The 26,473-nt window shown below is 54.7% G+C and overlaps 8 protein-coding genes across 8 annotated transcripts; all 8 read right to left on the reverse strand.

Annotated features, from left to right (window-relative positions):
* Positions 1 to 3,256: 3,256 nt before the first annotated feature.
* Positions 3,257 to 5,896, reverse strand: JKF63_01813 (uncharacterized protein; the record flags this gene model as incomplete). Its single annotated transcript, XM_067897858.1, has 1 exon — positions 3,257 to 5,896. One exon carries the CDS (start codon positions 5,894 to 5,896, stop codon positions 3,257 to 3,259), a length of 2,640 nt encoding a protein of 879 aa, XP_067754015.1.
* A 1,746-nt stretch (positions 5,897 to 7,642) lies between these two features.
* Positions 7,643 to 8,077, reverse strand: JKF63_01814 (uncharacterized protein; the record flags this gene model as incomplete). The annotated part of the gene is made up of 1 exon (XM_067897859.1): positions 7,643 to 8,077. One exon carries the CDS (start codon positions 8,075 to 8,077, stop codon positions 7,643 to 7,645), a length of 435 nt encoding a protein of 144 aa, XP_067754016.1.
* A 1,216-nt stretch (positions 8,078 to 9,293) lies between these two features.
* JKF63_01815 (uncharacterized protein) lies at positions 9,294 to 9,695 on the reverse strand (the record flags this gene model as incomplete). The annotated part of the gene is made up of 1 exon (XM_067897860.1): positions 9,294 to 9,695. The coding sequence occupies one exon, from the start codon at positions 9,693 to 9,695 to the stop codon at positions 9,294 to 9,296; it is 402 nt and encodes a 133-aa protein (XP_067754017.1).
* A 2,849-nt stretch (positions 9,696 to 12,544) lies between these two features.
* On the reverse strand, positions 12,545 to 13,678 carry JKF63_01816 (uncharacterized protein; the record flags this gene model as incomplete). The annotated part of the gene is made up of 1 exon (XM_067897861.1): positions 12,545 to 13,678. The coding sequence occupies one exon, from the start codon at positions 13,676 to 13,678 to the stop codon at positions 12,545 to 12,547; it is 1,134 nt and encodes a 377-aa protein (XP_067754018.1).
* Positions 13,679 to 15,884: 2,206 nt separating this feature from the next.
* Positions 15,885 to 17,051, reverse strand: JKF63_01817 (uncharacterized protein; the record flags this gene model as incomplete). Its single annotated transcript, XM_067897862.1, has 1 exon — positions 15,885 to 17,051. The coding sequence occupies one exon, from the start codon at positions 17,049 to 17,051 to the stop codon at positions 15,885 to 15,887; it is 1,167 nt and encodes a 388-aa protein (XP_067754019.1).
* A 1,268-nt stretch (positions 17,052 to 18,319) lies between these two features.
* On the reverse strand, positions 18,320 to 21,694 carry JKF63_01818 (uncharacterized protein; the record flags this gene model as incomplete). The annotated part of the gene is made up of 1 exon (XM_067897863.1): positions 18,320 to 21,694. One exon carries the CDS (start codon positions 21,692 to 21,694, stop codon positions 18,320 to 18,322), a length of 3,375 nt encoding a protein of 1,124 aa, XP_067754020.1.
* Positions 21,695 to 22,728: 1,034 nt separating this feature from the next.
* On the reverse strand, positions 22,729 to 23,808 carry JKF63_01819 (uncharacterized protein; the record flags this gene model as incomplete). The annotated part of the gene is made up of 1 exon (XM_067897864.1): positions 22,729 to 23,808. One exon carries the CDS (start codon positions 23,806 to 23,808, stop codon positions 22,729 to 22,731), a length of 1,080 nt encoding a protein of 359 aa, XP_067754021.1.
* A 686-nt stretch (positions 23,809 to 24,494) lies between these two features.
* Positions 24,495 to 26,240, reverse strand: JKF63_01820 (uncharacterized protein; the record flags this gene model as incomplete). Its single annotated transcript, XM_067897865.1, has 1 exon — positions 24,495 to 26,240. One exon carries the CDS (start codon positions 26,238 to 26,240, stop codon positions 24,495 to 24,497), a length of 1,746 nt encoding a protein of 581 aa, XP_067754022.1.
* Positions 26,241 to 26,473: the final 233 nt, after the last annotated feature.

Here is a 26,473-nt window from a genome sequence, read left to right on the forward strand (position 1 = left end):
CAGAAAGCAGCGCTTGCGAGAATTGACCAGCACGCCGATTGTCATGAAGTTTGAAGATCAGTACAGATGATCAGACTTTATGTGTGGTGCTAAATACTACAAAATACACATATACACGCATATGTGTATATATGTGTATTTATCCAGGTACCTCCCCTTTACATCTACGTCAGAAGGATTGCAATGATAACATCGATGTGATCGTTGGCGGTGACGCCGCTAGGCAAAACAAAAAAGGAAGACATCGAGAAGAAAAGAGAAGAATGTACACATGAAAGAGAGCCGTCAACGACGTACTTGGCAGACTGATACGCTTTTCCATTTATTTTGGTGGAGATTGTTGCTCCCTGACAACGGCAGCAACTCACCCCACCGTACGGTGTCCGAGAAGGGGTCTAGTAGCCGATCTGTGTGTGTGCGTGTGTGCGTGTCGAAACATGAGAGAAAACTGACAAGTAAAGCGATGCTGCATCCATCGCCGTACGGTGCTAACATGTGCAGACAAAAAGAAGCAAAGGAACGAAAACCGCTAAATCAGAGGAGGGGACAGTGCACCGAGCAACATCATAGGGGGCAGAGGTAAGGGAGAGGGGGGGGGAACGAAAATATTTATAGAACCGCGATGCGAATCAAACATGGTGCCATCCGCAACTCCCGACACCTTCGCAGACCCTCAGCTCTACACCGCATTGAAACACAAACAGGAAAAAAATCACATGCGCGCCACCGAAAAGAGAACTCTGCAACAGTACAGTAATACATACACCTCAAATTCGCCCATGGACTTCGTGTCACGGAAAAAAAAGAAACTCGAATAAATGGGGGGGGGGGTGAGATCCCCGACCCCTCCACTAACCACATTCACTTCTCTTTTTGTTCCGCGTATCTACGCAGATGGAATACATGTATGCATATACACATATATATATGCCCAACCACACCGAGCGCAACGGTTTCCCCCGCTTCCTGTGCGAGCGAGCCGTTTTTTGTGTGTGAAAATCATGGAAATTGAGTGCGGATGAAGCGAAAGGCCAAAAAAAAATTGAAACCCCCAACTTCCCACCAACGTCGCGTTATTCTCACATAAAAAAGGGGCCGTCCTGAAACACCTCAGAGATGTAGACAAAGCCGCGTATTGAAGCCCGCCAGCACAGCAAGCACACACACACACACACGCACTAGGGAAACACAGATACAAAAAAAAAAGAAAACTTGACTCTTTTTTCATTCGTGTGTTTTACAACATTCGTTGCGCTGCAAATACGTTCGCTCAAGGAAACCACATTGCAGCGCACAGAATTCACTCAAGGGCGAATTCGAGTGACATGGGCTGCACGAGGAATGAGGACAGAGGGAAACCATCAATCACATACTCCTGGAAGGACCGCCGCCACGGCCGCTGCACCACGGCTGACCTTCGGTCCTTTAGGAGAAGTCGTTCTACAATCGAGTACACCCACATGAATAACAGCCTCTTCAAGTTTCTCATCGTCCCTTCTCTGGAAACGCGACGCACACTCGGTGTCCGCGAGGCTCGAGTGATAGTGCACGTCCTCATCCAGGCGGAGTGCGACAAGCGTCGTTCCAGAGGGCATGAAGCGTTGCGTCTGTCGCGCGGATTGGCCCCACAGGGGGGGAGGGGGGGGGGGAGGGCGAAGAGAGGGGTGATATGCGGCCACTGCCGCATCCAGACTCCTATCGAGGGCCTGTCAATGTGCCGCACCAGCTAGCGCCGCGTGGCGCCCCCCCCCTCCTCAGCCCAGTGCAACTGCACAGGGTACAACACAACGCACGCATAATCCAGGACTAGGCCCAGCATCGCCGTAGCGCCGACACAGCAGAGGCACCAGAGCGGGAGGCGTGCCTTCGTTGAATCACCCACGTCCTTTGTAGTGAGCTGGACAGACCGTCATCACAGCCGCAAGCCCCTGTGACACAGGGCCAGCGCTAATCTGCCCCCGTCGACACCGAGCGCCCGGACCCGGACCCGGACCCGAGGACGGGCTCCAGACCCTCGGCTTCCCACGGAGTGGTTACTAGAGCCCTCCCTGACGCCACACGCCGAGGTGCAACCCTCTGTCGCCAAGGACAAACACAGCAAAAATATATATACAAAATTGTGTGGGAAGGTTGACTGAACAAAAAAAAAGAGTTCCGAGGGGTCTACCCCGCCCCCCCCCGCGGGTTCAACAACAACCGTCGGATTACGGCGGGTATTGTGAGGGGCGAAAAGCACCGTTTTTCAGCACGCTCTGTCGCTCCCCGACACCCTGCGCATCCGGAAGGGTCACGGTGCGTCAACGACGGCGGCGTGGTCCTGGAGGACGGCACGCACAACAACATTTTCCCTCATGGGTTTTTTGTGGGCGTTGTTGTGAGCAGAAGAAAGTAAACAAATGTTTGCCTTTACATACTAGACACTGCACGCATATGAAAACTCTGTAACATCACGACAAGCCACCACAGAGAAGAGGGACAAAAATAAAAGAGCTTAGACAGACTTTCGCATTCCTCAAGAGACCCCACCCTTCCCGGGCAAACACATCTCTTATTCTACAACCATGGACTCCTCGTCTTCGCAAACCGCGCACCTCCTTTCAAGGGGAGGCTGTCCACACACTACAAAACGTGGACTGCCAGACATAATCAAGCACACACAACGGTTGAAAGGGGGAGAAAAAAAGTCCGGATAAGGAAAAAACGTGGATGACATCCAAAAAAAAAGCCTATGAATCGCCTCTTGAATGACCCGACACTTTGTGTGTATGTGTGTGTGTGTGTGTGTGTGTGTGTATGTGTGCAGTCGACAGCATTGAATTCCAGCGCAGAATTTGGGAAGGTGCCCAAGAAAAAATGACGTACGTGCGTTTAAAGAAAAAAAAAACAGCAGGAAGAACAAGAAGAAGAGGAAAAAAAAAGAGGTGCCTGCGTCGAACTCGCTAGAGTGCTGCAGTACCCAAATAGATCAACTTGCAGGAAAAAACGATTGCATTTTATTCAACTCTCGCTGTAGGGGGGGGGAGGGGGTAAAGTGTCGAAATGACAACAAGTGTGTCACAAACATATTTTGTTTCCCCCTCTGCATATCGCATCTCTAGCACTTCGGAAGACGCCCGCCACGGTCTATGCACCCCCTCCCCTGCTCACACACACACACACGCACACACGCACGCGGAGGAAATACCTCTTATCATATGGAACGTCACCACGGCTTTGCTGCGTTGTCGTCTATTGTAGCATCCGCTTGTATCGCTGTCTACACCTCAGCAGGGGATTCTAAAGACGTGACCCGGCCAACAGCAATGCCTCGTGGAGCCCACTGCAGCACCAGTGCGTCGCCGGCGCTTATCACCTCTGGACGGAAAAGAAAACGGCACTGCACCACTACTCTCTCACATTTGCCGGCAGCGTCAGCCGCCACACCGCTTTTCTCTTCGCGGCCAGCCGACGTGACAGCAGTCACACACACCGCCTGTCGTGCATTACGAGTGTACATGATCGGCTCCATGTGCGTGGATATGGACTGCGACAGAACCAACACCGTTGCCTGGAAAGACCGTACCACAGTCTCTGGCTGACGGACGAGAACTTTGCCTTTGTGCGAGACTGTCACCGCGTCTGGTAAGCGATGCAGAGCGAACGTGGCCTCGTCGCCAGCCTGCGCTGCGTTCACGTGTCCGCCATCAACGTGGATGCCGCGCACGAAAACGGGGTAGAAGCTACCGTCGCTGCCAGGCCCGATGTAGCAGCTGCATCCCACCTCCACTGGACCGCGCGTTACGCGACCGCGCACAACGTGACCTACACCGTCGACAGCGAAGGCGGAGTCCAATAGCACTTCAAAGGGTGGCTTTGGGGCCCACGACGACGGTCCCAGAAGTGGCGAGGAAGGAGGACTCTGCAAGTGGGAAAGGCAAGAGCGGAACAGGTCTAGACCCTCCCCACCTAGTACCGATGAGACGCAAAACACTGGCAAGCGCAGTCGCTCGAAACCGAGTGGGCCAGCTGTGGAAGTCGGGGTTGCTACGTGAGCCGTCGGACCCACATCACTTTCCACTGCGGTGTTGCGGTGGCGCGGCAGCCATTCCCTGCAGTAAGCCGCCGCCATCACCATCGAATCCACCTGTTCCAACACAAATCCCACCGTGTCCAGCGCAACCGCAAGCTCCATGATGAGGCCATCCAGTTCAAACTCCTCAACCAGGTCGCATTTAGTGACCACCACCAGAAACGGCGTGCCCATGGCACAGCACATCTCCGCGTAGAGCGAAACGTCGGAGACGACCGCAGTGTCAGCTGCCACGCACAAGCACACGTAGTCTGGCTTGCGGCTCATGAGCCCAAACAGCATAGTCTTCGTGATGTCGCCGCCCGCGTCGAGGAGCGTGATAGAGCGAGACGAAGCGCAGGTGAACGGCGGCGTGGGCGGCGCCTCAGAAGAAACGGGAGACCATGTGGAACCCGCGCTGCGCGGGGCCGCAGCAGAAAAGCCTTTGGGCGATGGCAGCTGCGTTGCGCCGATGGATCCCGTCAGTGACGACGACGACGCCTCAGTCGTCGGTTCCTGCAACACTGTCCAAACGCGTGATGCTAAAGAGCTTGTCCGCCCAGTGTCAAGTTCGTGCTTGTGGTTGAACAGAGACTGCCGTGTTCCACCACATCCGTCATCGAGGCGAGACGTAAGAAGAACGGCCATGAGTGTGGACTTGCCAGACCCAACGGCACCGCAGAAGGCGACGCTCAAATCGCGACCCCCGCCGCCTGACTGACGTCGCGATAGCATTATCTCACCACATAGAAGCTCTTCTCCACTATTCATGCCGCATTGCCCATGTTTGTCATCGTGTGGCTCTGTAGGTTCCGCAGCGATTTTCTTCAACTGGTCGTCTAGGGAGGCGGCACTGGCCGGAGCCGGGTTCGTGGTAGTCCTCCCCACAACACAGCACTGAAGCAGCGTCGCCTCCAGCTGCAGTTGAGCAGCCATGCGGTAGATGTTTTGCACAGACTCATTGAAGTCCTGTCGCGTCAACCCACGCGGAGTGCCGTCATCGGAGACACCGAGCTGGTAGAGGGACTGGCCATGGCCCTCCGAGACACGGAACTGCATTTGAGTCACGAGATGCTGAAAGCGCGTCGCCGAGACGTCGGTGAGGCGCCATTTGTACTCAACATCGCCCTCGTCGTCCTCCGCGGAGAGCGGGTGGCACGCCGTCACGGTCGAGTGCTCAAACGCGGTAGCAATGCTGCTTGTCGAGGCAGCGGATGGCGGACACGGCTGAGGGGTAGTGTAATCCGTCACCGGAGTAGAGCTGCACCTCCACGTCCCGGGGAAAGCGGAGACAACGTTGCCGCCGCTGGGGCTGTCGTGCAGTCGGCGCGGCGGGCCATCCTTCTCACTACGGGCTACCACAGACTCTGGCAGCTGTAAGCACACTGGAGGGTTCATTACAGAGTGAGGAGAGTGAGATGTCGGGGATGGGTGGACCACAGCCTGCCCTGGGGATATCTGGCCGCGCTTCAGGCGGCGGTCGTGACGAAATGAGGCGTGCGCCCGCTCGGCCAAGATATGCTGCTGTGATATCGCCCTTGGGTGAATCTCCTGCTCTCCTGCGGGAATACAGACCGCTTCCCCATCGTGCCTCGACAACGACTCCGGTGGGGAGAGCGCCGATGGCGCCGCCGCGATTGCGACGTTTCCCACCAGTTTCGTGGAGAAAAATCCATTGGGGACGGAGAAATCTGATGGCGGCGCAGAGAGGGAAGCAAAAGAGCTAGACAAGGTGTTGGTGGTGGTGGTGGTGGTGGTGGTGGCGCTATGGTCCTTCACGCCCGTGCCGGTGCCAGTGGTGGCTTCATCAGACCTGACGTGTATGCGAAACACGTCCTGTTTGAGCATTGTCGTGCGAAATGAAAACAGGGAAATCAAAAAACAAAAAAAAAGGGGGGGGAGCAATGAACAACTGGAAGGGGGGAGGGGGAAAATCGCAACAAAAACACCCGAGGAGGATCAAAACGGGGACTTAAACCACTATAAAAGCGGTGAGGGGGAAAATGAGCAAAAATTTTGTTTGTGGTTGTTGTGCGGTGGTTCCTCTCGGCTCGAATCAGCGGAGAGGAAATAAAAAGGAAAACACTCAAGGCGACGCCTATGGACACACTTGCAGACGGACAATGGAGAATCCACAGTGACAAGAGCGTGTGCTACAGGGCCGATCCGCCCTGAATGTGTGCCTGAGCGGATGAGTGGGCGTGGGTGTGGGTGTGTGTGTGTGTGTGTGTGTGTGTGTGCCTGATTGTGAGAGAGAGGGCGAGAGAGAGCGCGCGGGCACAAAGGAAAAAGGGGGTGGTCTCTATTCACAGCTGGATCGTATGGAGACGCTCGCTTGATATTTTTTCTCCCCCCCCCCTTTCGCATTGATCCACCGCAATGCGAGTGAAAGAGAAGGGAAAGCGGTGCAGTACGCAGCGCACGATAAAACAGAAAAAAGAGAAAATGAAAATTGAAAAGATATATAAACACAGAAATGTTTGGAGAGAGATGCACTAGGTGCGAAATGGGTGTCTGGAAAGGGAAAATTAAAGTCGCTGCTGCTGTTGTTGTGCACGTGTGAATGCCGTTATGCGTGATTGTGCTTGTGAAGATAAAGAAAAGAGGGGAGAAGGGCGCCTAGTAGCGCTCGAGAGCCTTGTCTCGCTTTCCTGTGCGAATGTGTACGCAAAAACGGGTATGCCCAACCGAAAAGAAAAACAGCAGCAGCAGAAAAAAAAAACGACAATACCAGCAAGGATAAACCCGGAAAGAGAAACGAGTGAAGTGGTGTGTGGGTGAGTATTTGTGTGCGCCTGGATGTGCATGTGCGTAAGAAGGGCTCCCTATAGCACAGGGGACATGTCTGCAGCGATCAGAGGAAAACAAAACGGAAGCGTTCTGAGGCGAACTGATTCACACGAAGAAAAATGAGCAAGCGCCGATAACAAGCGAATGCGTTGCCACACTGACGTTCACCTTTCCCGTGTATAGACGCGTGCTCGTGTGTTGCAGGAAGCCGTTGATGCCGCCTCAACATCTTAATGCCAGGACATCCTATAGACGCCTTTCAAACCCCCTCGGGGGGATCGGGCTAGTTCACCACACCACCCCTTGAGGAAGCCTGCACGTCATGATCCCTTCCCCCTTTCTCACTCTTCTCCCCTCACCGGTCACCGAATTCGGGAGCATGCACTCTCTGCGGTAAATTGGTTTTTTTTTCGAGTCGCAGATGATGAAAGCATTAAAAAAAAGGAAAGGAAAAGAGACGGTCTACGAAAATGGAAGTGAAACGCACATCAGCCATCCATCACCGCCTACCCAAAAAACACTGGTCAAAAGAAATATGGAAGTGGGGGGGAGGGGGGGGGGGAGTTCACGAGCGCGAAGCCCCCCCCCCTCCCCCTCAGCCCCTCCTGCCGTCTTTCTTCTTCATGCCTTCTTACCTCGATCGCGACCAAGCCTCGCCTTCCCCACCCGTGATCTGACAGAGAATCAGCCAAGGAAACCAAGGAGACTCCTCACAGAGAAATCGAACCCCAAAAAGGGGGTCGAAATCCTTTTTGTGGTCGTCGCCCTCCTCGCCCTGGTGTTTTTTTTTCTCCAGGAGGCTCCTTAGATCTGGCTTGGGTACAGGTACACACGGATGCGGCGGCCGATTGCGGAAGCCGGCACAGACGCGCCGTTGAACTTCACGCGCAGCATACCGGCGTTACCGTGCGGGCGCGTCACTCGACCCCAAAGGGCACGAGCGGTGCTGCGACGCGCGGGCGCCTTGCTCCAGCGGACACACCGCTTGACCTTCTTGCCGTGGTAAACGTAGCAGATGCGCTTTCCCACGTACCACTTAGCGTCCTCGCGGGTGTTCACGTTCTCGACGCGCACCAACGCGGTCTGCTTGGTCTGACCGTAGAGACCACGCGTGTAGCCGGCGAGTGTACCCTTCATGTAAAGACGAGGTGCCTTGCGGTTGCGGTTCACCTTGCTCGTCTTCGCCGAGAGCTGGTGCAGCTTCTTGCTGCGCTGCGAGTGAACCTTCGAGGTAGTCATCTGCGCTGATGTCGATCCGAAAATAAACGGCTAAAGAGGCGAGTAAAAAAAGAGTTTTTGTGTTGGGTGTGTGTTTGTGTGAGTTTGTGTTTGTGATGGCGTGATGAAAGGTTTTCAGAGAAGCAAAGAGAATCGAGCGTCATTCAGGTGGGAGGAGCAAAGCCCACAGATAGGTGGATAAGGGAGGGGAGGGGAGGGGAGGGGGGGGGGGACAAGGCGCTAGCATAAGCAGGTGGATAACGTGACCTGAACGCCACCACATAGGGGGGCGGAAAGGGGCGCTCCACGACACATGCCACCGCAGGTGATGATGTACTTTTGTTTTCCTTTCATCGTCGACTCGGCACAAGCGGCCGCCGCCCCCCCCCCTTCCCCTCCCTCTTTTTTGTTGCTTCTTCCTGAAGCTGTCCGGTGTTTTGCTTTAAGGCTTGATATGGCAATCAAAGATACACTCAGAAGATACGGGCCCGCATGCATCGTCGGTCTCCGCCGTACTCTTCAACAAAACTTCCACAACTTCGCGCCTGCGCCGTAGTGTGCCGAAGATGTACATGTAACCTCCTGCTTTCTCCTCCTCTCCCTGCCCCCCTCCCCCTTTTTTCCTTCTGTGATGCAGGTGAAGTAGCCACTCTACCTACCCTCATCCACCTTCCCCCCTCCCCTCGTTATATATCTGTATGCGTAGACACGTTCATGAACATCCGTATACATATGTATTGGAAAGGGCAGATGAGTCCTTTTTGTTCAAGCTAGCGGATAGACATACTTTCCTTCCTGCTTTGGGGGGCCGCGTCACTGTGACTAGTGTCACTTTTTATTCGTGTGTGTGTGTGTGAGTGTGTGTATCCTTTGTCCCCTCTTCATGTCTCTTTTTTCTGGCAGGGGAGAGGAGCACGCAAAATAAAAATGGGACGATAAAAGGGAGGGGGGAAAATGGCTCATAAAATATCTAAAGAAGTAAACGCAAACAAACGACGCGGATAGATGTGTGGACATGTGTACGTGCAGACAAACATGCCCACATGCCTGGAACAACACGTTTCCTACCAAGTAGCCGGTAGACGCAGAAACGAGCGAACACACAATCACACACAATCACACACACATCCCCCCTCACGCAAAACAAAAAAAAACACGCGCTCCTGGAAACCCGCAGTGCCACTGGATGCGCAAGTACAAACACATGAATGCAGAACAGTTGTACGCGTGCATCTCCCTAGAGAAACGTACTACCGTAACCGCCGCCCCTGGCGCCATCGCTGCGGCGTACCCTACCTCCACTGGCGTCAGCGCGCCGTTGGAGCAGTGGTTCCAGCTCCGCCGCTAAGGTAGTTCTGTCGGTAGAGACGTAGCCCGCCATGCGCTGACTAGCGCCTCTGCCCATACGCCGTTCGCGACGGGTGTCAATCACATCTTTCACCGTTACAGCAACCGCCAAGATGAGGTACAACACCCCGGCGTTGCGACACGCCCGAGCCTTTTCCTGTCGATCCCACTTGTTGATGGAAGAAACGACGGACATCGAATTAATGCCTATGTTAAACATGTGGCTAATAAACACGGCACAAACAGCGTTCAGGTAGCAAAACACCATGCAGGAACGAGTGCCAAATCCCATGGTGAAAAAGTACACAGCAGTGCACCTGTGATGTATACACGGACGGGGGGTATCGATATACAACTGCAAACCAGGTTTTTAAAAAAAAAAGAGAGATGTGAAGCAGTAGTGCGTAACTATCAACGACGGGGGTACAAAAAAAAAGAGAACAGGGGGTGGGGGGATATATGCATATATATATATATATATATATATACTCGTCCAAACCAACAAAAATCAAAACAGACGGCGTCGTTCGGCGTGTTTGCTTGTTTGCCTTTGTGTGTGTGTGTGTGTGTGTAGGTGTCGCTACGGAGATATGGGGCTCCGAATAAATATGCCCGAAGCTTTTGCACGCGACACCTTAGCTCCGGGGGAGCACCACCCACAAGACCAAATATACAGTTAGACACCGCCAATATCCCCTGATACTGCTGCTCCTGCTGCTTAGACACCCCAGGCAATAACGGTGATGAACGATAGTACAACTTTTCTCAACGAGAAAGAGATGATGAACGGAAGGAGAACGGCTTACAACTTACACAAGGGAGGGGAGGCGCAAACAAAAAGCCTAGACACTTGTTGAAGACCGAATCGCACTGCGAGACACACGCAACTGTGAGAAGAATGAAGCGGAAAAAAAAAAAGCAAGACGGTATCGGGGAGACTAGGAATGGGAGGAAGGGGAGAAAGAGCAGGGGGGCTCAGAGAATCTGCGCGTTTGAGTATGCCGGGGAAACAAAAACACGCGAAATAATAAAAAAACAACAACGACACAGCCAAATCGATTGCTCTTACCTTTTGTGGGATGCGCGGAGCAGCGCTGCAATGAGGGAAGCCCCCTCTCTTTCTCAAGGAAACCCCGCCGTTTCCAAGATAGCGAATTTGGTAGCCTTCCCGTATAACTGCACGTGCCTGTGGGTGTGTGGAGGGGGGTGGGTGTGTGGGGGAGGGGGGGGGGGTCTCTGAGTGCGCAGCGGAATACGGTTCACTCAGTGTTTTTACACAGAGGGAGAGGGGGGGGGGAAGTGAAAGCGTTGTTTTCTCGCCTTTTGAGTGGTCACAAAAATGAACAGTACCTGGTCACCATTGCCATCCATAATTGGATGACGACGTTGCATGGGAAGACCGTGCATGGTGCGCGGGGTGGACAAGAAAGGGAGAAAAACAAAGAGAGCAGAAAAAAAACAGGGATATAATGATTTGAGGCGTGGTCAAGCCAAGGGGAAAAGTGCTGCAAACGCCTGGTGACTACAATGCGATTCTGTTCTGGAAACATAACAGACAGCTGGAAGGGGCCCACATGCAGCGGTATGTCTTCCTCCACCGTCTTTGCTTCGCGCCTCGCCAAGTCTCCGTGCATTCACGGGTGATTACTTCGGTCCCGTGGTGCCGCGGTATGAAGCCGTGGGCTCGCCACAGGGGTCATTGTGCACGGCGCACACCTAGATCCTGCTCACCCTTGAACAGACGGTTATCTAACCAGTAAAAGGCCGCTGTTGAAAAATCTTTGTAGCCCTGAACTCAGAAGTGAGACAGGAAAAAATATATATAACTGTTCCGCCGTCACCGCCTTGAATGTGAAGCAGCGGCGGAGAGGTTTGAGCTACAGTGAGGACACCTGCATCAACTATGTCACGTGGGGGAAAAAAGGGGAAACAACGACCGTTTCTCTGGTCCATTCGCTTTTCCCTCCTCCCCCCTCCCCCTCCCTCTATACACACCTTCAGTTTCCAGTTTGTTCATTGCCAAGGTGGGCGGAAGGGGCGCAACAACCCGTACAACACGACACAAAAGAGCGACATCAGAGGAGCCCATGCCAACTTCCTTGACCGCAGGATTGGTGACCTGGCAGACGCCAGGCTGACGTCCCCCGAGACAGCGATTCATGATACTGAATGATGCAACAGAAGTCACATGACAACCATCGCTGCACACCAAAGCGCAGAGATGCCGAGCTTCGGGGGCGAGAGAAGACCAACCTCGCACAGTTGTGCACAGAAAGAGGGGGAGGGAGGGGGGGAGGGAGGGGGGCCGGCACGCACACCACATTACAACACCAGTGTAGTGGCGGCTGGTAAATGACAGCATGGTGAGCAGATGGCGTGCTACTCCCTGCATCGTTTGTATTGTGGTACCTCCTCTCTCCCCCAACCCCTCCCCCACCTCCTTCACGGCCAGAGCCCCAACGGGGCAGAGAGGACAGCCTGTCACTAAGAAAATCACCACCACCGATACGGACAAACGAAAAGTACGCCGATGCGTAAAATAAAGCGGAAGATGCAGAGAAGAGACGAGTGCGCATTGACAACGATCCCCCCTGTCACCATGCCTCTCCCTAGAGATGCGCGTATTAGAAACGACCCCGGCGGGGGGGCGCGATCTACACTCTTCGGTGGGATACAAAAAAAAAAAGAAAGAGGCAAGGCACTGGGGCCCCACATTGAGGCTCTCGCACGAAACTTTGTTGCTGAGAGAGCCACTGATGAGAAGGCAAAGAAAAATGGAAAAAAGGCAGTTCTGAGGGTCGGGGTAAAAAAAAAAAGAAATGAGACTGAGAAATGAGGGCATGTAGGCAAGGAGTCGGGGAGGAAGGGAGGGCGTAACGAGAGAGCGGCAATGAACAGCTGCGGTTGCAGCAATGGTTCAGCAAAGAGGGGCAATACATAACAAAAGCAAAGGGGAAAAAAAGGGGTGCCCATAACAACATGTAGGAAGACATTCTACACAATGTCGCCTGGTCGTGGGGCGAGGAGATGCACAAGATTAAGGCATGATCAACAGACAACCAAGATTAAGTGTCGCCACACCTCGTACAGTAAAAAAAAAGGGGGGGGTCACTTCCACCACGATGTTACACGTCGGAAGCGTCAAGCCCCACGTCGCCGAATGCTCGGTGATACAGAGTTGGCGAGAGGCGGCCTTCCAACTAACTCCGATTCAGTCACGAATTGCCGCGCCGATTTGGGCAGCGAACGATGAGATATGGTAGGCAGGCTCCTGTCTGCAGGGCGTAGCGGTTGGCCATGACTCGCGAGTGCCGTCGACGCATCCAAAGTGGAAAGAGGAATTTTAGGGGTCGAAGAAGGGCAATGCGATTTACTTCTCATTAACAAGTTGTCCCTCTCGGGTGAGGCTCCTGCTGCGCAGAGAAAAGGGTGGCGGCGCGGAGGACAACAAGCTCTACACAACGGTATCCTCCTTGCGCACCACCGCGGCCCATAAAGAATCAACGGAAAGCCAACCTGTGCACACCGCATTCCCAATTGGACCAAAACTGCGACGATCGAGCTTAGTCGGTCCACAAGCAGCACAAAACCGATGATGATATAGTAGACACCTGCCCTGTAGGTCGCTTTGGAACACTCTTCCAGGTCCCACCGCCGCTTTGTCGCCGTCAGCGCAAAGACAGACTGATGGGTGAGCATCATCCAGGTGAATAAGAAAGCGACAGCCGCATTCAGCATGCAGAAAGCCCCCAGCGCTAACCGTAGCGGACGGTGGAGCCGTGACGGCGAAACCGCGGCTCGCATCAGTGCCTGTCCGGCAGAACCAAATGGATGCAAGAGCGACGACATACGAGATGGGGTGGATGTGATGATCGGTGCGGTGGGGTACTGCATTTGTGCGGAGGTCGACAAGTGAGATGAATCGCAGAGCGGTGATGAGAAGAGGCAACTCTGAGAGTTCTTCTCTCGCTCCGCTGACCTTCTGGAAAGGTCCGATTGCTGCATCTGTGGCAATGGTCTGGTGTCAAGCTCGTAAAAGTTACTACTACCGCGCCCGTCCAGTGCCGACTCACTCGAGTAGCGATTGTTAAGCAGAGGAGAGCAGACCGGTTCGGTTAATGGAGACGCAGCCAACGTGGGAAGCCAAGTTGAGGTGGAGTTGTCTCGCGACAGCCCGATCGGGACGAGGGGCGATTGGTAGGGCGCGCCCTCGTCCCCGCCTCCGCCCCCTTCGGCTTCGCCACCCGACAAGCTAGACCCTATTTCTTTGAACATTATACGGGAGCAGCACTACAGATCATTAGAGAAGAAAAAAAAAACGCAAGACAGGAACAACAACAGCGGTAGCAACAACCGAGGCAGCGGCATACGCTCGGAGAGGGTAACAGAGAGGCTAATAAAAGCGAGGTGATGGGCAACTGGAAAGCGTATAGAAGAAATGCTCCTAGGAAAAAAAAAAAGGAGCTCGTGATGCGCGTCGTGTGGAGGCTCTACGTTCTTCACGGCTGCAGCATATTTTTTCTTGATTTTTGCTTGTGGAGATTGTCGGTGGCAGCTGGCGGCGATGGGAGTGTGGGGAGAGGGGGGACCCTGGATGAGAAAGAGTGGTGTTCCCCCGGAACCGGAGACGCCTGTCGGATGCAAGGTTTATTAGTCAGGCTCGCGTAGGAAGAAAGGAGAGCGTAATGAACGAAAAGGACGTGCAGATCATGAAAATCAAAGAAATAATTTTGTGGGGGGGGGCCCTGAGTCCGCAGTAAAACATTAAAGCAAAAGAGAAGCGAAACAAGGAGGGATGAAAAAAGGAGCGATGTAGCGAAGATGGCGAGAGGAAACCAGTATATCTCAACCCCTGACGTGCGGCCAGGAAACACGTGAGTGAGATGAGTACACAGGGAAAAAAAAGACCCATGTCCTTTGTGTCCTACTGGCTTCTTCCGCTGTTATCCCCACCCCTTGTGGTTCGGTTCGCCGGGTTCTGCATTCGATTCTTGTGGTACCCATCCTTGACTTGGTCATACCTTGAAGGATATTGACGTGTTCCAATGAAGTACTCTCACCACGGTACCTCTTCAGAGCGAAAAGAAAGCAGCCCCCAGTACACGTCTGTGTGAAGCACGATCAGCATGCGTGCCAGTGTACACACAAAACTTGCAAATACAAAAAGAGAGAGAACGTGATACGACACAGCAGCTCTCCCTCGGGGCGGCGAGAAGCCCGGCAGCACAGGGCATTCCCCAGTGCACAAATAAAAATGCAAAACTGCAGCGGAATCGATGAGAGGCACACTAAAAAGAGCGATATAGAGAGAAAGTACTGGTCTCCTGTTGTGCGGGTGCCTTTGTGCACATCCGTCAGCTCTGGCACGCAATATAGATATATTGAGTATATATACATATACATATACATATATATATACATATCTATATGCACACACACACACCGAGCAACGACGTCATCGGCTTCACACCTCTGAAAGGTTGCGCTCCGCTAACGATAATACCTTCTGTCTGTGTGTGGATGCGGGCCATTCCTTTATGGAAAAGCCGCCGCCCCATTGGCGGTGAATGAGAAGAAGTGTGCAAAACAGCGCCCTCAGCTTCACAATTCACGTGCAGTTTCTCTTTTTCTTCTTTTCCTCAAAATCCGCCGCTCCGTAGACGTCCATTCTGCAATACACCACAGGAGCTCAAGCGTCTCCTCTACGCCCCGGTCGCCTCCTCAGAGACCAGACACGTGGTGTACAAGAGAGGTGCACACCTGCGGAGGCAACTCCGAGCCCCGTCAGCTGAGCACGGCCCCTGGCATCGACTCCAGCCACACCGCTTCACGCATCGCCGTGCAGCCGCCCCCGATCAAAATCAAGGCACCCTGTAGCGTATCGTTCTTCGCGGTAGCGCCGACCCCTCCTCCCTCACCCCCCCCCCCTTACACACACACACACACAGGGAGAAAGAGGAGAGTGGACACGAGTACCTCTCTGGGATGTCCCTCATTCGCCTTTTCCACCTCACTTACTCCCAATGTCACGATGACGGGAAGAGATGGAACAAAAAAAGCAGAAAGATCTACAAAAAAAAAAAGAAGAGGGAAATTCGATGAGCTCCAAGAAGTGTGGAAAAGCCGCTATATACACTAAAAAAAAAATCGGGGGTCTAATCTGCATGCAGACCTGCGCCATCCACGGATCGTCAATGCGCATTCGGTACGAAACATGAGTGAGTGATAAGAAAGCGGTGGTGAAAAGAACGAAGATAAAGCTTTAGCGGGCGACAGAAATACGGAAAAAAAAAAGCGAGGGGCACAGAGTCCACTTACACGAAAAAAAAATGTACATCGGCGAGGATTTGCCGGCACGTGCATCGACCCCCACCCCCGCTGTGCGTCGGCTCTAACATGGCCTCTTTTTCGCCATACATGCGCGCATACCTTCGGCAGCGCCCGTGGAATTGGAAAGCAAAGTTGGGCATCAGAAGCGATCTTATTCGTAGCGCAAACCTATTAGTGCGCTCTCTACCACGCCAATGCGATTCAAGAGCCCCGCCGCCTTCCTGTCAAGTGAAGCGAAACTCACAAATGTGCCACTGCCCGGCGTATCAAAGGCTTCCTTATCGGGGCTGGCGCCCGGTGCGGCGGCGCACTCGCCGCGACAAGCCTGGACATAGGTGACCCAAGAAGACTGTTCAGCACCTCGCCGCCAAGACGGAGCGACCTCACCTCCCTGCAGTGACTCGCTTTTTCTCCCGATAGAGGCGGAGGGCTCCGCTGCTGCTGAACAAGACGGCCTATTTCTGTGGGGCCGTAGAGAAGAATCTGAGGAGGGAGACATGAAAGGACAGCAGCAGCACATCGCCGGCAAGCGGGTATGAGCGGACGTCGATGGCTGCGCTCCCCAAGATCTGGACTCCAACAGCGTGGGAAGGCTAGGGAGAAGCGTTACGAGGGTGCGGGTATGCGCAGACGGGAGCCGTTCACCCAAGTCAGTGCTTGCGTCCAACACGGTCTGTGCGTGGGCGGCATCGGGCGCATGGGCATTACTTTCTACAGAATCGGGCGCGACTCCTCTCGTCTGCACATAGTGCCCGCGGCCGCACTTATGGATCTGCCCTGTCGGACGAGCTTCATCGCTTGGAGGCAAACGAAAGGTGGCGAGATTGGTGAACCGGTCGCTGTAAAAGTTGTTCCATTTGGCGTACTCCTCCGCGTTTGACATAATGTTGCGCAGTCGATTGCTATCCTCCCATATATTGGCGCTGCTTTCCAGCGCCGCCCTATCCCTCATCCCATTCTCATCCCCGCTTGGCGATGGAGGGAGTGCTTTGATGGCATACGTGTACGACCTTTTGGCCCCTCTGGTGTGGATAGGTTGCACTGTGAGCTTGTCCCCATCCCGTAGAACCAGTGGGCCAGTACCGTAGCTGATGCCGTTGACGCAAAGCCGGATTCGGCTGCTATCCCACGGCAATGCTGTAAGTGTATGCGCGGCAGGCAAGACGCCAGCGGCGGCAGCACCGTTGATTACAGGAGAAGCGCGTAATTCGATCACGCAGTCATCTGCAATTAAAAGCCCGGCGTTCTCCGAACCCTCCTCGGAGAGGTCGAGCTTATCTGCCGCTGTGGCAAAGCAAGCCTGAACCCGGAAGCGCATCCACTGTCACTAGGAACCCACTCAATGATAAGACACGAGTGACGGTGTGTGTGTGTGTGTGTGTGTGTGTGTGTGTGTGTGTGTGTGTGTGTGTGTGTGTGTGTGTGTGTGTGTGTGTGTGTGTGTGTGTGTGTGCTTGTTCAGTGAAGTGTATGTTTCACTGGGTCCCTGTGGTGCCCCAGGCAAGGGAATTCTAAGAGGGCGGAAGAGAGTCCACTCGTGGAGACGGTGATGACGATATCCACGGCTTGGGAAGAGGAAAAATATGTGCGTCACAAAAGAGTAAGTGGTGTGAGAGGGCAGGCGATGATGTGCAAAGAGCGGCAGCATGTTTATTCCAAAGATGGGCGCGACTGCTTTACACTGACAGAAGCCACTGCGGGGGAGGGTGAGATGACGAGCGGTGCTGCTGACTTTCCTCACAACGCCGCGAAAGCAAAACCATCTGTCATCTGAAAAGGTCAACAGAAAACCAAATCAAGACTGTCTGGAGCAGCGAGACTTGCATGTGGTGCTGCTGCCATCGCTACTCCATAGTAGGGGAGTGGCAATGACAACAGTCCCCTCCACCACCACGTGACCACCTCCCACTTGACCGCCTCAAATCATTGAGAATAACAGGCGCCGTCAAGAAGAAAAGGGAGGCGTCTTGTGAGGCACTGGAACAGTTGCCTTGCTTCTCGGCAAAGGCTTATCAGGTGACGTTCGTTGTCTCTGCGTGAGCGCATAGGCGCGCACGCGCGCGCGTGCATGTGTGTTTGTTTGTGGGTGGGGTGGTTGCGGTCTTCGGAGTTGAGAGACGGCGTAAGGGAACGAACATGGCAAACATAATCGAAATGGAAACATGATGCCTAAGAGTACATCGAGTCGCCGGTCGTCTTCTTTTAAGAGAAAACATGGCGAAAATCGGCTGGCGAGATGTGCCGAGAAAGAGAGAGGGGGGAAGAAAGATGACGCACAGAAGCGCACTCAAACCGGCGTAGGCTCTGCATCCACAAACGTGTATGCCTCTTGGTGCGACTCCTCGGTCCGGGTCTGCCTCCACTTCCCCTCCCCTCCCCCCTCGTCACGCTTTCGCAACAACAGTGGTAGCAGCAGCAACAACAGTACCTGGATAACTTTTTTTTACATCACCACAAAGGAAAGAAACGAATATCAACAAAGGGCGAAGGGGAAAAAACAAAGGGAGAAAAGGAGTGGAAGACTCGACCAAAACGGACCATTTCGTGGGTGTGTGTGTGTGTGTGTGTGTGTATGTCCGTGTACTGTCACGTAACTCGGTTGCTGAGACTATCCACGCTGCCGGAACTCGACCGTTGGCTAACACGCAGCTGTTCTTGCGAAGCAGCGGCAAGGTTGCGCTGATGCGCCTCTGTCGCCATTGTCGCGCCGTCACGCAAGCTCGCGGAGGGGCGTGACTGCAGTCGCGTCGAAACAGCACTACTGAAGGGAGTGATGTTCGTTGCCTTCGCAAATGTCACCGCAGTAGTTGGAGGCAGAGGTGGTGTAGAAGGCCCACGGCCTTCGGACACTATCCCGGCAGAAGTCCCTGGCGGGGACGAAGATGCTGAGAGGGGCACCGGGGCCCCACGTAGCACCTCGGCAATAGATGGAGGTCCAGGTGAGAGCTTTTGATCCCCACTCGACACCCACGCTTCTGTACGAGGGGGATTGAGTCCCACACGGTGCGACGATCCTTTAAATGGTGCGAAAGGCCCGTATGGCCGCGGAAGGCCGAGGATGTCGTCCTGCGGGACGTACGCGTTCGGGCGCGGAACCGCCGTGGTGGCGATCATCTGCTTCCCGAGGAAGGCCTCGCTCTCCTGGGCTGTTGCGCGCTGGCGCTGGAGGGCAGCCGCGTAGCGCAGCTGGCTCTGCCGCTCCCGCTCATAGTGCATCTCGGCTTCGGCGTACGGGGCCTCGCCGGCCTCCAACCGCTCCTCAGCCTCCTCCACGACCGTCTCTAGGCGCTGCACTTCCTGCTGAAGCTGAATGCTTGAGGCCTGAAAGAGGGACAGCTCTGCAATAGTTGACATCATTTGACGACTCTTGTTGCGAATGCTGCAATGATACTTGTTGACCTGCCGCGCCAGAGACAGTGTGCACTCCTTGCCGGTATCCGCCTGACCTCCTACGCGCTCGGCCAGCTCCGTCACCTCCGCGAGTATCAGATTTTTCTCGTGAAGCTTAGAATTTAAATTCTGCACGCGCGCCTCCAGCTCCTGACAGCGAGACTGTAGGCGAACGTAATCTTCAGAGGGACCACCGACCAGCACCGGTACGGGTGCAGCATCCGCGTCACTGTTGCTTCGGTCGGTAAGCTCTGCGTCACCCCGGGACGAGGAGGTGCCATGTACAGCCGATACACTAACTGCGTTGCTTTGAGCTGCCGTTGCTGCCCTCGTGGTAGCATACGCCCCATCCACTGCCGGCAGGGTTGCATGGTCAGAGAGGGCGAGTGAGATTCTATTCCACCGATGCGGGTTTTTGGGATCCGTGAGGTCATTCTCAAGAACCTGCGTGCGCCACTGCTCTGTCTCGATATCCTCCCTCACTCGAATCAGCTCCAGCTCCATCTGCGACACCTTCGGGATTGCTTGTTGACATGCCTCGATGTCGTGCAGCAAATTGCCCAATTTCACCTTGAGGGCACGCACTTCTTGAGTGCGGTCGTTCGTCATCTGGGTTCCCTCGGCTATGGCAGCCCCCTGGGCTTTTATGCGGGCCACGAGAAGCGCCGCCTCGTCGTTTCGGTCAATGAGCTGGATGCCAGTCTGGTTGCGGCTCTCGATTGCCGCTCCGTAACTGTGCCGCAGCCCAGCTATTGTGTCTTCCGTCGCGGCAATGTCTGCGTTCAGCCGACGCACCTGCGCCTTCACCTCCCGCTCGCTGTCTAGTGCTTTCTCAAGGCATTTTCGATGCCGGTTCTTTTCAAGTCGCAGGTTTGCGCACATGCTTGTGAGCTCATGCACCTGGAGCTGGGCCTTCACAACCTCCTGATCCTTCATGGTGAGCTCGCGTGTCAGCACTGCGACCTCCTTCTCAAGCAGCCTTGTCTTCTCCACCACCTGTGTCATGACCTGTGCGATCGTTTGGATTTGAGTCACCTTCTGCGCCCGATCCTGCTTTACTTTGTGAAACGTATACAAAACCTTTTTCAGCTGCTTTTCCAGCTCGCCGTGACGTCGTTGCGCTTCCTTCACACAGACATCACGCCTCTGCAACTCGCGCTGGGCCAAAGACGAGCGGGTTGCCTCGCGCGCGCAGGCTCGGCTGAACTCCTCCCGCTTCGTCGTGATGGCCACCAGCTCACGCCGCCTAACGTCATCTTGCTTCGTTTTCACAGCGATCGCCTCTTCGGTCTCCCGGATCTCAGCGAGCAACCGCTCCGCCTTCTCCACGAATTCCTTCGACTTGGCTTGCCCGACCAACAGCTTCTTCGTGCGGAGCTCGGCGTCTTTTCGATAGACCGTGATCTCCTTCTCCACCTGTGCCGTGGCGTGGACCACTTGCTCTTTTTCCTTTCGCACGAGGTTGATCTGCTCCACCAGGAATTCTCCCTGGCGACGTGCCTCATCCTTCGCTCGCTCCAAGGCAGCGAATTGTCGCATGCACTTTTCACGTTCACGTTCGGTGCGCTCAAGATTTTCCTCCCCTTTCTGAATCGCTATCTTCGTCGTCAGGATGAGCTGCTCAAGCTCGGTGACGCGTTCCTGTGTTGCCTGGCGTGTCTCCAACTCCACCTCCAACGACGTGTTCATCGTGGCAAGAGTCTTGCGCTTCGCGTCGATCTCACTGCGTACCGCCTGCAGACGCTTCTTGGCAGCCTCGTAGTCTTCCGCACGGCTGTTGCGCTGCATTTCCAGTGCCTGAATGCGATCTGCCTGCGCGGCGATCTTATCCTCAGTACTCGCGAGCTCGCGCTGTGCAGTGGCAAGGTTGGCGAGAACAAGGTCAAGCTGCTTCATCGCACGCGCAGGTTCGTTCTGGACATGTTGTAGCTGTTTCTTAGCCTGTGCGAGGATCGCCGCGAAGTTTGCGATCTCTTCCTTCTTCTCCTCCTCTTCCTTATTGAGAGCCTCCTGCTCCGCGTTGCACTTGTCCGTGTCCGCCGCGAGTTGTTTGATATGGTTTCCCATTTCGGTGATCTCTGCTTGCATGGCTTCCATCCTGGGCCGTATTCGCGCCTCCTCTGCCGCAACAGCATCCTCACGCTCAAGGATAAGATGTTGCTTACGGCGGTCATACTCGAGCGCCTCGACTTGGAGAACGCTCTCGCGCTCCAGAGCAGCCGCGAGATCACGCTCGTGCTCCATGAGGTTGTGCTTTAGGGCTTGAATCACCTCGTCATCCTTCTTTGCTGTGTCGCCAAAATTGTAAATGCGCTGCCGCTCCTCCTCCAGCCAGTCCCGCAGCTGTCGCGCGCGCTTCAGAAGGGCGTTGTCGCGTTTGTAGATCATAAGAACACGAGTGTGCAAATCTTTGAACATTTGCTTCAAGTAATCGGCGCGCTCCTCCGAGATTTGACCCTCGTCAACGAGTGTGTTGAGAATCGTGAACGCCGCTGAATGCGTGACATCGGTGACCTCAAGTTGCGGTGAAGCAGCCGCAACAGAGCTGGACACGACACCTTTCTGCTCCATGGTGACGAGCGGGGAGGCCAGGGAGTATCGGTAAAGGCTCCCAAACAGTAATATGGATGCGGGATGATAGAGACGTGGAGACAGTAGCTGCACCCCGCACGAGGAACCCCCTCGTCCAAACGTTCCGTGTTCCCTATTTTTTTATTTTGCTTGGACGATAGTGGTGAATGCAAGAAAGGGGTGGAGCACATAAGCTCGTGTGTTGATAGATTGTGTGTGTGAGGAGGGTTCATCATGAGAGTGACGACCAGAATGCGCAAGGAAAAAAAATGGATGAGCAATCAGAATGTACGAATGAGCACACGCACACAGAAAAAGACAGCGAGAGAGGGGGGCCAAGAAGAAAGGAGGTATGGAGGGACAAAGTGAAAAGCATAAGAGGCGGCCAGGAGAGAGAAAAGGAAGCACCGAACAATCACCATTGCGATAAGGCAGAGCGCGGAGCGAGGGGGAGGGGGGATGTCTCAGGGGAGATAAAAAAAAAACGGCTACATAACGATTGCGCAGTCCAAGTAGAGGGTGCATGAGCCGCTATAGAGATGTTCTCCCTCACCCCCACCCGCTTACGATCCACTTCCCCATCCCCCAAAAGGGGGGTTGCACTCTGTTGTGTAGGCGCTTTGCCACCGTTGAGAACTAAAGAAATGCTTTGTGGTGATTACACCTCATGTGGCACACAACTGATCGACCTCGCATCAGTACGCAGGCGAGAGCGGTAGGGCGCCCACCTGCCAACCTGTGTTGTAACCACACGTGTACCAGCGTGAAGCGGAAAAAAAAACAACTATGGCAACTACGCTGTGGCATCCGATCTGCGTATGCACACGCATTTTCACGCTCCTTACTACCTTTACAGCCCACATGCCACAAAGCACTGCATCCCAATCACCATTTTAATCGATATTAGGATGATGTCATCCATTAGTCGCGACAGGTAAACAGACGCAGCGACAAAGCAACCGAAAGACACACCGTCACTTTGCCCCATCTCGCATCTGGGAGGCCGGATACCTTTGTCTCTGAGAACCCTCTGTTTATCGGCACGTGTCTCCGTTATCTTCGCGCCACCGCTTCAGGTCGCGCGCCGGGGCTACCCGCTGTTTCACCAGGGTAAGGGACACGTGGTCTGGCAGGCCCTTTCCCAAGACCTGCGTGCCACGAGCACCAATGTAATTCTCATTCAGGTTCAGATAAAATTTTGTGGCAGAAGCGGAAGCTGGACGAAGCAACGCATGGGTGCTAGTCGGGTGAGCGTGGAGCGGAGGAGCCGGCCAACCACGTAGTACATCAGCAATGATCCCTGCACAATCATCATCAAGTCCTACGCTCTTCATGATCACTGCCCGTATCGATGGGCAACGCCGTAGAGCCCTGACGACGTGTACAGCCCCGTCATTACCAATTTTTGCGTTGTAGCTGAGGTCCAAAAGCTCAAGTGAGGACGACTGTCCGACGGGGGCCTCTGTTGTTGTCGAAGTTGTTGAAGCAACTGCGATGCATGCAGGGGGCGATTTGGCAGTGATCATCGCAGCTGCGGCATCCCCGGCGCTCCCTAGCCCCAGAGTGTTACAGAGTAGAACAACATCATCGGCGCCCAGCCGGTTTCGTGAAAAATCCACGACGCGCAGAGTATGACGATGTGCGGCGATGCGGTTGAAGAACAAGTGTATTCCTGTAGGGCCGTCACAGCCGATCTGGAGACGCAGATGTCGTAGCGGATTTTTCATGTAAGAGAGATCGAAGTACGCTGCAGCACGTTCGCAGTGCGTCTTGGCAAAGCGACTGCGCACCACCTCCAGCATATCGGAACGGGGCAAGGCGTGCATGATGCGGTAGATTGAGTCCTTGCGAAGCTCCTCGCGGCTTGAGACTGCGGAAACGGTCATCTTGATCGCCTCCACCGCCCGCTCTTGCTCGGATGTGCTGAGAACCGCCACACCTTTCGGGGTTGAATTAGAGGCGACGCTGCCCGTGGCCGCAGGAAGAGAGGCTGCAGAGTTTAAAGTCTCCACCGACGCATCACCGCGCGTTACACTGGCCGATTGAGGAGCTTTCTTTTTCATGGTGTTCCGAGCATCGTGTTTGCTTGCCTGTGACTTCGGGTGGCTTGGCATCAGGACCGATGTATTAATAAGAGAAGAGAAGGAACGACACAGATTCACTAGGTCTGTCTATCCATGCATATATATATATACACACATATATATGAGTTGGATGGGCGCATGAACCAGGGAGTGCAGGCGTTCCTGTGAAGAGACCACGATCTTATTCCGTTACAGTGGTGGTGGGGGCAGGGGGGGGGGGACTCGCTCGGAGTGTGCCCATTTGAAGGCAAGCGAAATGAGAAAAAAAAGAGAGAACGACAATGAGAGAAAAATGTCAAAGAATAGAGAGAGAGAGTTCGGGGCGATGGGGACGCCAGACAAACACACGGGCTGGTTGTGCGACGGAGAGGACTAGGAAAATCAGTGGGAGCGCTAAAAAAGAAACGTTTTGGGAGCAATGGAAGCCAACTGCCGCCATTGTGGACACACCCATGGGTGCACGCGTGCATGCGACGCCCTGGCGCACACCACAAAATGAGGTGAGCTAAAAACAAAACGTGAAGCACACACTTGAGAGGGCCTTGCCTGCAAATGGCCCTCTAAAGGTAAAGGTGAACAATAGCTTGTCAAGCAGCACCCAACTGCGTGTGTGTGGTAGGAATGACAGCGGTAGCGGAGGCTGCTTTCCTGCCAAGGAGTTTCGCAAGCAGGCCGAAGAGGAAGGGGGGGGGGGACAAAATGTAGAAAATTCGACATCACATTGAGACGGCGTGGTATGGGTGGACAGCGGAGGTGCGCCGCACTGACACAACGATACCGAGTCGCTTGTCCACCGCTGTTGAGGGCACGCTCGTCACAACATGCCCACCCGCTCGTGCGCTGTCGGTGTTGCTCACCTTACTGGCCTTCTCTCGACTGCCAGCCGCGTTCACTCCATCCACTTCCGAAGGGTGCTGATATCTAAAGTCAACAGCCCAGTTGTTCACGGAGCTATCGAGGTGCGCCGTAACAAATCGCGTTCCCGTGTTATTCCACGACAGCTTCGAAACCTCCCTACATGGCACCTGTGTCGAAGCCAGCACCTGAAGCGCGCTATCGATAATCGGCCCTCCGCTACCGTGCGCTCCCCCTGCCCGAGCACCGCCACCGCCACCGCCGCTGACGCTGACGCTGTGTGCCACCTGAGGCAGACCCGCAGCGTTCATGAAGCGCGGCCTGCGGAAAAGCACCAGTCTCACACACGTCCTGAACACCATCGCCAGACACAAGAAACTTCGCCCCGATGAGGGAGACCAGGAAACTTGCTTGCAAAAACCGCTCGACGCAAAAGATGTCTGGTGATACAACACCTCGCCCAACCGCGAGCTGCCTTGGGTCGCTGCCACGATATACACTGACCCTCCCTGATCACCGGCTGCCAGGAGGGCGCCGGACTCATCCCAGGACAAGCTGAGTACGTCTCGCGGACGGTGTCGCGTTGCGGATGCAGGAGACAAACTGATGCCGCTCACTCTGACTTCCTCATGTACGCGAGAGTCACCGTCGTCTTCCTCAGTGAAGGGAAACGTGAGAACAGAGCACAACCCCCACGAGGTACCACGCGCACCATCTACGCCACCCGTCTCCGCGCGGCTCTCTGCACTTGAGCCACGTGACGGCCCGGATGTCGCTCCTGTGCCCGGTGCGGTGGAGCCTCTCGCCCACAGCTCCACTCGACCGCCACTACACGCACACGCCACAGTGAAGTTCGTGGAAATGGAGCAGCTCACACTCTCCGTGGAGCGAATGCAGTCATCAAGCGCCCAATGCCCGTGCGAGTAGCGATAGAGCCGGATGCCGTGCCCTGGGCAGAGCCCAGCGAGATAGATACCTTGCTGCCACGGCGCCCATGACAACTCGGTGCAGGTGTAGGGCAACTGGTCAATCAAAATGGACATGTTCGCTGGATCCCACTTGAGCAACCGCTCATACATCAGTGCGGCCTGTTCGTCACCAAAGGGGTCCTTATGGGGCTCCTGCAGCACGCCAATGTTCCCAATCACTGGCATCAGCTGCGTCCACGTCACAAAAATTTCGTTCTTGGATGTGGCCATACCGAGAAGCTTGCAGTGGTTGTTGTGTTCCATGGACACTATGGTTGCGTCCTCGGCCGTGAGGTGGAAGATGGGAGTCATGTAAGAGACACCGGCACCACCAGAACGGAGCATGGAAACGGCGGAGCTCATCATGTCGGCGCTGGCACCGTAGAGTGCACGCCACTCAGCCGCCGCTGGAGTATCAGTGCAGTGGACGGCGCTGTGGCTCACTTGAGCTCCGCGCGTAGGCATCGCAGTCGGCCGGGAAGCGGCCCCGTTCAGAGCCCCAACAACCCCCGACATGGACGCACCGTACAACCTACCAGCAGGGAAGCCGCTTGGCACGTATTCAAACGCGAGCCGCGCCGCAGCGTGGCGGCCGTCGCCTGGAAGCGACGCGGGAGCTCCGCGCCAAGAGGACTCCATAATCACGTGTACAAACTCAGAAGTATCGGTGTGCGCGCGTGGGGTGGGGGGGGCATGCGCCAGTGTACGGCCAGCTCCAGAAAGTAGAATCGTAAGCACGAGAAATGACAAGGAAAAGTGATAGCAGTGGAAAGCAGGTACAAAAGAAGTCATGGAAACACGCTCCCATATGCACACTAGAGCTACTCCCCTCTCCCTCGAAGCAGAAACACAAAATTTGTGAGGATGAAGGA

This window comes from Porcisia hertigi, chromosome 34 (assembly GCF_017918235.1).
Source record: "Porcisia hertigi strain C119 chromosome 34, whole genome shotgun sequence".
Taxonomy (NCBI): Eukaryota; Euglenozoa; class Kinetoplastea; order Trypanosomatida; family Trypanosomatidae; genus Porcisia; species Porcisia hertigi.